The sequence below is a fragment of the Pteropus medius genome, unplaced genomic scaffold (assembly GCF_902729225.1).
Source record: "Pteropus medius unplaced genomic scaffold, Ma_sr-lr_union100, whole genome shotgun sequence".
Lineage (NCBI taxonomy): Eukaryota > Metazoa > Chordata > Mammalia > Chiroptera > Pteropodidae > Pteropus > Pteropus medius.
Window position 1 is genome coordinate 5232482 of NW_024344436.1, and position 8069 is coordinate 5240550.

Consider the following 8069-nt stretch of genomic DNA (forward strand, 5'->3'; position numbering starts at 1 on the left):
CCTTTGTCTGCTGGTCAAATCCGTTGCATCGAAAAACTTGTTCCCCTTCTCCCTGCGCCCTTACAACAAATACAGGCCAATTGGAAAGCGGCGGGCCCCATCGGCATAGCCAGGCCCCACAATCATCCGAAATTTAGGCCTGAGAAAACTGGGTGCAACTTCCGCGGAACAGCATAGTGTTTTCACGAGTCTTAATTCTCTCCTAAAAATTTCCAGACAAGTGCCCAGCTGCCCCTTCTTTATCTAGTCCCGATAGACTGAACTGCGGAACCAAAGACCGAGTTCCCTTTGAGGTGGGATCCACTGGGAGCCGGCTGGTGGCGCGGCCCCTTGCAGACGGCTGCCTTCCCCCCATCCCGGTGTGCTGCGAGCCGGCCCCTGTTTCCGGCGGCGCCGTGTCCTGGGGCTGCGGGTCGGGCAGCAGGTCCGCGGGGCTTCTCTCTGCCGCCTTCCCAGCTTCCCGCGCCGTCCCCTCCCGCCTGGCACGCTAGGCGGCTGTCGCTGGAGCCGGGACGCGGAGAGCGTAGGAGCCGGCCCGCGCCGAGAGGGGCCCGCAGGTGGCCGGGCCGCGCCCCGCACCCCGCTTCTCGGTCCCGCTCGCGTGGATCGGGCCAAGGCGCGCTGTTGAAGACCAGCGCCACGTGGGGGAGGGTCGCAGCGGGGAGAGGGGCGCCCTGACCTGCCGGCCTTGGTGACGATCATCTCGGTGCCCAGCTGATTGAACTCGTCCCATAGCGCCTTCATCTCCAGCTGCACGCTCACGCTGGCCACCTTTGCGTTCTTCTTCACCGGCGCCTTGGCGGCGGCCGCGCAGCTGGCCCCGGGGCCCTCGGGCTCGGCGGCAGCGCTGGTGGCGGCCCCGGCGGCCGGCGCGAACGGGTAGGCGTGCGGCGGCGGGCCCGGGGCGCCCGGGGCGGCGGCGCACGGGTCGTAGCGCGGCGGCGGCGGCGGCTCGCGCGGGCCGTAAGGGTCGGGGCCCGGCGACGCGGCGCCCGGGAAGCCCCCGGCGGCCCCCAGGCTGCTCAGGCTGCTGGCCGTGAAGGCTGCAACGTCGCAGAAGTGCGAGAGCTGCGTGAGCCACGGGCTGGACACGGCGGAGATCATGACCCGCGGGCCGCCGCCGCCGCCCAGCCGCCGAGGTGAGCGCTGCCCCGCGCCCCGGGCCGAGTGGCGGGCTCCTTGCCGCCAGACGCGCCGCCACCACCAGACCCGGCCCGGGCGACGCCGCGCCCGCCCGCCGCGCGCCCCCACCCCGCCACCGAGGACAATGCCTCCCTCCCCTCCCCTTCCGCGCCCTCCTCGCCCTTCCCCTCCCGACCCCCCAGCCCGCCCGCCGAGGCTGCTCGGCCCGGGCCCCCCGACCGCCCGGACCGGCTCCCCAGAGCGCGGGGCCGTCCGCCGCCCCTCGCTCTGCCGCCCTCCCGCGTTGCACTTCTCCCTTCTTTCTCCCGGCTCTCTTTCTAGTTTATTTTTTTACCTTTGTCTTCCTCGTTTAAATTTTCCCTCCTAATCGTATTTCCTTCTTCCACTATCTCTTTCGTTTCTCTTTATTACTGTTTGATTTTCTGCCTCTTCCTCTTTTTCCTGTTATGTCCCACTCTTTTTTTTTCCACTTAATTTTTCATCACTCTTTGTCTTTCTTTTCAGTCTGCTTTTTTCCCTCTTATTTCTGTATGTCCTTGTTATTCATGGTTTTTTCTCTTTTTTAAAACACAAAACGTGAAGTCTAATTTTTTCTTTTTAAAATGACTTTACTTAAATTTTACTTCACTTTCTTCTTGCCCTTTGTTTTTTTTTCGTTCTTCTTTTTCCTGCTCTCCTTTTGGGTTTTCTGTGTTTTCTTTCCTTTCTCTCCTTTTCTCAATTTCTTCACCTCCTGGCTGCCTCACCACTTTCTTTCCTAGTCCTGTGTTCCCTGACTCTGGCACTCTCCTGTTGTGCGACTTTCATCCCACCTCTCCGAGCTCTAAGCAACCTCTGCTACCTTTCTCTGATCCGCCTCTCTTGTCCTTCCCGGCCTCCACTAGCCCTCTTCTGGGTCTATGTCTGGTTGTGTGCGGGTCTCTGCAGCTGGGTCCCCAGGCTGGAGGGTGCACAGGCTTTGGGCAAGATGCCTGCCCTTCCTCTGCCCCAGAGTTGAAGCTGGAAGCCTGGATCCCACTCTGCCAGAGCTCCCCGCCACCCGCTCTGCGCCCGGGCCCTGCCAACCCTCTTTGCTGGGGTCCCACGGCAGCAGAGGCAAGGGTCTGGCCGGCGGTAGGTGTAGACGCATCGGGGAGGCTCACCTTCCATGTCTCTGGTGACGGTGCTGAAGTGCATCCCGGCCGGGGATTCCAGGAGCCGGTGAAGCTTCACCGGGTCGGAGGACCCGGGGCCCAAGCGAGCGGTGCGCTCTGCGGCCTCTGCTGCAACCAGAGAGGCGATGCTGAACGCGCTGGCCCGGGGAGACAGCGGGCTCCGCGAGTCCATAGGCGCCCGGCGGCCTGGCCGGCGCCGCCTCCGACTGCGTGCACCCAGCCGCACCGAGGCCGGCCCAGCCCACGGGACCCGGGGGCGGGAGCCTTTGGTGCCACTCATAGCCACAGCCGGGCCCAGGGGATTATGGCGTCACAGCCCCCCACTCCTGGCCAGTGGCAGCCAAGGGGCCCAGTCGGGTGGAGCTCACTGGGAGCACAGGGCCTTTCTGCTTTTCAAGCTCCTGGCCCCTCACCTCTGCTCCCAGGGACCTCCATGACCATCGCCCTTCGAACATCCCACTGCTCCCACCGAGGCTGGGGTTCCCTCTGTATGGTAAAGCCACTGTCAGCTTCTACAGCCCCAGAGGGGAGGCGGCTATACCAGGAGCGCCCGGTCCCAGCACACCGCAGCTGAGCACCGGTAAAGCGCCGAGGGGCTGCCTGGGCCCGGCCCTGCCCCTGCCCTCAGCCCCTCCCGCCTCCTCCTCCCTGGCTGCCCCTGCACCTGGGTGAGGAGAGGGCAGTTCGGGCTCCAGCACTGGCGGCAGGCGGACAACCCCAGGGCCGTGGTGTCGTCCTGTCCTCCGGCGCAGCAGAACAGGACCCAGCCCAGCAAACACCCCCAGCCCCCTTCAGTCGGCTCACTGTCCTGACTGGGGACCCGAAGCAGAGAGGGGCGCTGCCCAGGCTGCGCAGCCCGGGAGCCCAAGCGTCACGCGCACCCGGGCGCGCACCGCCCGCCTCTGACCAGGACGCTTATACATCCGGAGGGTGGGCAGTGCCCGCTCCTCCGACCTCCCCACGCACCGGCCTGGCTCAGGGAGGGCCGGGGGCGGGGCCTGCACTGGCCGAGGGAGCCGAGGACACGTCGTCGGAGGAGTTCAGGCCTCTAGGTCCAGTGGTGTGCTGCCCCTCGCTCGCCACCCACCCCACAGCCAGCCTGCCTGCTTGGGGCAGTTAGGCCCAGCAGAATGAGCTAAGGCCTGCCTGCCTGAGGCCTGAGGGCGTCTAGGCCTAGGCATCTCAGATGCTAAGGCCTGACTTGGCCTGTGCCTTCCCCCACCTACTGCTGCTACAGCCCCTCTTCTGACCAGATCAGGCATCCATGGGCTTCTTGACCAGGGTCTCCCCATCAGGGTGTCAAGCCTCCCTGCCTCTCAGGAGCCTCTGGTCCTGCACTGAGGTTCTGGCAGTAAGGTCCTCCTTTTCAAGGCCTCTCTGCCTGCAACCACGTTGTTTGCCTGTGCTTGTCTGGGTGGAGGTGGGGGGCAGGCATCTTCTCCCAGGGTTTTTACAATCCCAAGGCCTCAGACCCCAGGCTGGAGGGGTTACTGGCTGGCAGGTGGGGAAGGCCCAGGAACTAGGGACTAGGGAGTAGGCTCCAGTGGAAAGGGACTGGCTCCTGGGCCTGAGGTCTAGGAAAGAGTATGAGGCCAGAGTGCAGCCAGTGAGCATGTGGACAGTGCTGTGTGACTGGGGTGTAGTGTGTGTGACCTCATGTACGGTGAGCCCCCTCCCTGCCCCCCAGGCTGCAGTGGCAGCTTTGTGGACTGTGGAGGGAAAGCAAAGCTGTTGCTAGGGCATTCTCTCAGCCTTGAGTGGCTGGCTGTTCAGGGCTGTGACAGTGACAGTGACTTATGGGGCCTAGGGGCAGGTTCTGGGAGGAGTATGATATGGGGACTAGCCAGGCTCGAGATCCTTGTCCCTCCTCCCTGAGCAGGGCCAGCCCACTCTCTCCAGGACCCCAGGAGGTGTTGCTCCTGGTAGAAGAGAAAGCCCAGCTGGGAGGGGACATGGGGGGGGGCAAGTCATGGCAGGGTTGCAGGAGGTGTGCCCCGTGTAGGCGGTCTGTACCCAGAGAGGTGTGCAGGGCTGTCACCTGGGGTACCTATTGCTGGTTGCTGCACATACCCACAGTCTATGTGTGGGTCTCCCTGTAGGGGCTTGGTGGGGTGGGCTCCTGCTTTGTGGTTGTGCATAATCTGGGATCCACCTTGTCCTAGCATGTGTTTTCTGCACCTGGGGGGAGACTTCCTCACGTGCCTGGGTGAGTACCTGAAGGCAGAGGCCAATATTGAGACGGGAGAAGTGAAAGTGAAAAACCCTGGGGCTTCCTGAAGACTCTGGGTCAACCTCTGGGGGCCATCCCAAAGTCCCTGGTGCTCCACCTCTGAGGCAGTGGAGGGGAGAGGGAGTCATTAGAGTCCCTCATTAACCCCTTCTTGCCTGAGCTGGGACCTGCCGGGCCTGGCTAAGTCATCAAAAGCGCCGCAGCAGAGAAGATTCTGCGGGGTCCACCACAGGGCGCTGGGAAGAGGTGAGGGGTCCCATCCAGGCCGCTCCGTTTGTCGAGCGACCGCGCTCCAGCAGCTGCCGATACTCAGAATCCTGGACCCTGTAGCTTCACGCGCGGTCCCTTCTGGATCCTTCGACTTGGAGGGGCCCCAAAGGGCCCGAAAAGCGAGGCCGCCCGAGCCTCCAGTTGCGGCGGAGCCACTGCCTCTACCGCCCAGCGGGGCTGCACTCCTCCGACCCCCCCTCCGTCCCTCCTGGGGCGCCGCTCCGCCCTCTCGCTCCGCCGCGCTCTGCCGCCCCTCCAGCTGCCCGCGCTCCTAACCGCCCGCACCGTCCAGCCCTCGCTACGGCCGCAGACCCGAGGAAACGCACCCGCTGGTGGTCCCGCACCCCGCACACACCGTCCCGCGCGCGCACGCCTCGCCGCCGCCTGCGGGAATACTTCCTCCCTCACCTGGACCCAACGGGGCTCCCTTCCGCATCGCTCCCCCTGCCGGCCGCGCCTCCATTACCGCGAGGTAGGAGGCCTGGCTCCGCTGGCCAGGAGAGCCGAGCACGGCCGGGGGTCCTGAGCCTCCAGGGATGGCCTTTTAAGGGCGTGGTGCACTGCTGGGGCCTGGGCTGCGCGGCCCGCCCCTCTGCCTGGGGCGCAGAGTGAAGACAAGACCCGCATTTCGCCGCGCCGGCTGGCTGTGAGGTGGGTGCTGTGAGACCATTTTACAGGCCCTAAAACCGAGGCTCGGCTTTAACTGGCAGCTCATTGGTACGAGGTGGAGACTAGAAGTCCGGCAGAAGGCGGGAGTGGGAATGGGGGCAGTTGGGGCTGGGACTGGGACCGGGGCTTCTCCTTGGCGGGGACAGGGCCACAGCCTTTGTTTCTCCCTCTGGGCCCTGCAAGGGTCCCACGTGGGTGCAGGTTTGTGACCCAGTACTGCCCAGGAGACTTGCGTGCTTCGGCTCACTCACCACTCTCCTCCCCCAGCATCTTCGGAGTTTCGCCTGGAGCAAGCCGTATTTCGGATGTTTTCTCCCCAGCGCGCAGGAGAGGACAGCCTTGGCTGCCCCGCTGTCTGCCCAGCCCCATTTCCCTAGAGCACAAGTGGCTCCCACAAGCCGTCAAGACGGGCACTCTCACACTCTTTTGGCGGGGACCCCACTCCTCACCCTCTGCCCACTGTAAAAGCACATCCACAGCTCCGCGCACACAGCTCAGAATTCACTCCCGCCTCTCGGTTTCCAGCCCTGAAGGGACCCGCGCACCCTCGTGCATCTCTGGCAGGCTCGAAGCCCCACCAATCCTTGCGCTCACGTGCTGCTTAAGTCAAGGTGCGCACCACTCGCGCCCCAGCGGGTCTCAGGCCATCTAGGGCAAAAGGGCACAAAGATGGATCTGTACAGGGAGCCCACAGGATGTGAGTGCGTGGCGCACTGGGGACCTCCTCTCCTAGGATTCGGAGTTTGCAGCGGGGCAGAACTGGGCTGCGTCACTCAGGGCTCAGACAGAGGGGGGCTGGGTTTTACTTGTCCAAATTCATTCATTTCAGGATTGATTAGCCAGGAACTGCCTCTGCTGCTTGCCTAGGACTCGGCCCCAGGGGTTTCGCAGGGAGACCCCGCACCAGGAGCAGCCTGTACCCTGCGGTTCTGCAGCAGTCAGCGGCTCCTCCCTTGCCTGCAGTTCCGAGGCTGTGCCTTTGGGGACCGAGTTTCAGCGAGGCAGCGGCGAGAGGAATGACCTTCGCTGGAGCCGGGAGAGGTGGGCACTCCAGAGGCTCTGTCGTCTCTTCCCGGCTCCGTCCCCACCTCTCTGATTCCAGACGCCTCTCGAAAGACCCTGGCTCCTTGGGCGCGCCCCAGTCGCTCTTCCATTCAACGAAGGTGCTTGGCCCGCGACGCCGACGAACGCAGCTTTCTGGATGGCCGGTGTGGGCGTGGACAGGCAGGTGGGGGCCGCCGTGCTGTGGCCTCCCCGCCCCTCGGTCCCCAGCCACAGAGCGGGGAGAAGACCCGTGGGCTCAGCGTGGTGTGGGAGGCGCGGGCGCGGTGAGCTCGGGGTCTGCGGTTAAAGCCAGGGTTGCACCTTCCTCCCGCGCCCAGCGCACGCACCGCTGGCCTGAGCACTGGCTGCTCGTATAGGGTGAGCTTGTAGACCCTGGGGCCGGTCCAGTCGCCGCACAGCCAGGGCCGGGGCCGCAACCGGGCGCTGTATCGCTGCCCCGCCCTTCAGTGCACAGGTCCTGGGTTCCCTGTGCACAGATCCTGCAGTGCACACAGGTCCTATGCTCCCCGTGATGCGGTCCTGTAAGGGTGAAGAAGGAAACGACCCCCTCTTTTCAGCTTGGAGAGAGCAGCGGCACTATTGGCCCCTAACTGCCTCCTGGCTTTTCCTACTGAAGTAGGGCTCCCCTACTGAAGCAGACCTCCCTGCCAGCTCCCCTCCCCCTTCTCCTTGGTGTTAGGCCCTTACACAAACCTCTGGTAGGGGAAGGGTTCTATGTCTGGCCCCCAGCTCTGTGGGGCATGGCAGACAGCAAGCAGAAGCTCTGTCTGGGAGCCCCAGGTATTGTGGCATCTACATAAGAGGGACCCAGACTCCAAGGATGCCCAGGTGAGCCTGGGCAGACAAACCCCATGGAACTCTTGAAAAGGCTCAGGAGTTAGAAATAGCCCGGTGTGTGCACTCTGGTGGCTTGGAGAGAGTGGGGTGGGAGTGAGCTAAGCCGTGGCCAGAGTAGGACTGGACCACTTACCTCTCCCATGGCATCACCTGGGACTCTTCTGAGACCCCAGCGCCACCTGCCTCCTGGTTCCAGGACAGTGGAACCCTGGGGGACTGATGACTACAGGATGAACAAAGAGGGAAAATGAGATGTTAAGAGGGGCAGATGCTGGAAGGGGTGATGGGTGTGGGAGAAGAGAAGGCAGGACAGAGGCATACATCCCAGTGACACCAGTCCCCTCAAAGCTAGGAGGGGATGGACCAGGGTCCTCACAGCTGTGCACAGCTGGTGCACAGCCTCCCATCTGCCAAGGGCCTAGCTGCACCCCACTCACTATGGGTGCTGTCTTCTGGGTCTAGTGCTCAGGAAGACACATGGGGGGAGATGGTGAGAAGGATGGCCAGCCGGATGGGGCTGTCAGTTAGTCTTGGGTAATAGCACCCTCCGTCTCCTGCAGGGCACAAGGGCCCCCTGCAGGCTGGAAGTTCCCACAACTCCAGAACAAACAAACAAACAGACTGGTGCAGAGCCAGGTCCTGGGCCCCTCTCCGATTTCTGGCCCTGTTGATTTAGCTGCCTACTTGGCGGGAGAACCTAG

The 8069-nt window shown here is 63.7% G+C and overlaps 1 protein-coding gene across 1 annotated transcript in view; it reads right to left on the reverse strand.

Annotated features, from left to right (window-relative positions):
• Nucleotides 1-1170, reverse strand: part of TBX1 (T-box transcription factor 1) — an 18876-nt gene extending 17706 nt beyond the window's left edge. Inside the window, exon 1 of the mRNA XM_039872880.1 lies at nucleotides 965-1170. Within this exon, the coding sequence (XP_039728814.1) occupies nucleotides 965-1104 (140 nt within the window). The 5' untranslated portion in view covers nucleotides 1105-1170. The remainder of the gene's footprint in view (nucleotides 1-964) is intronic.
• Between the last annotated feature and the right edge of the window lie 6899 nt (nucleotides 1171-8069).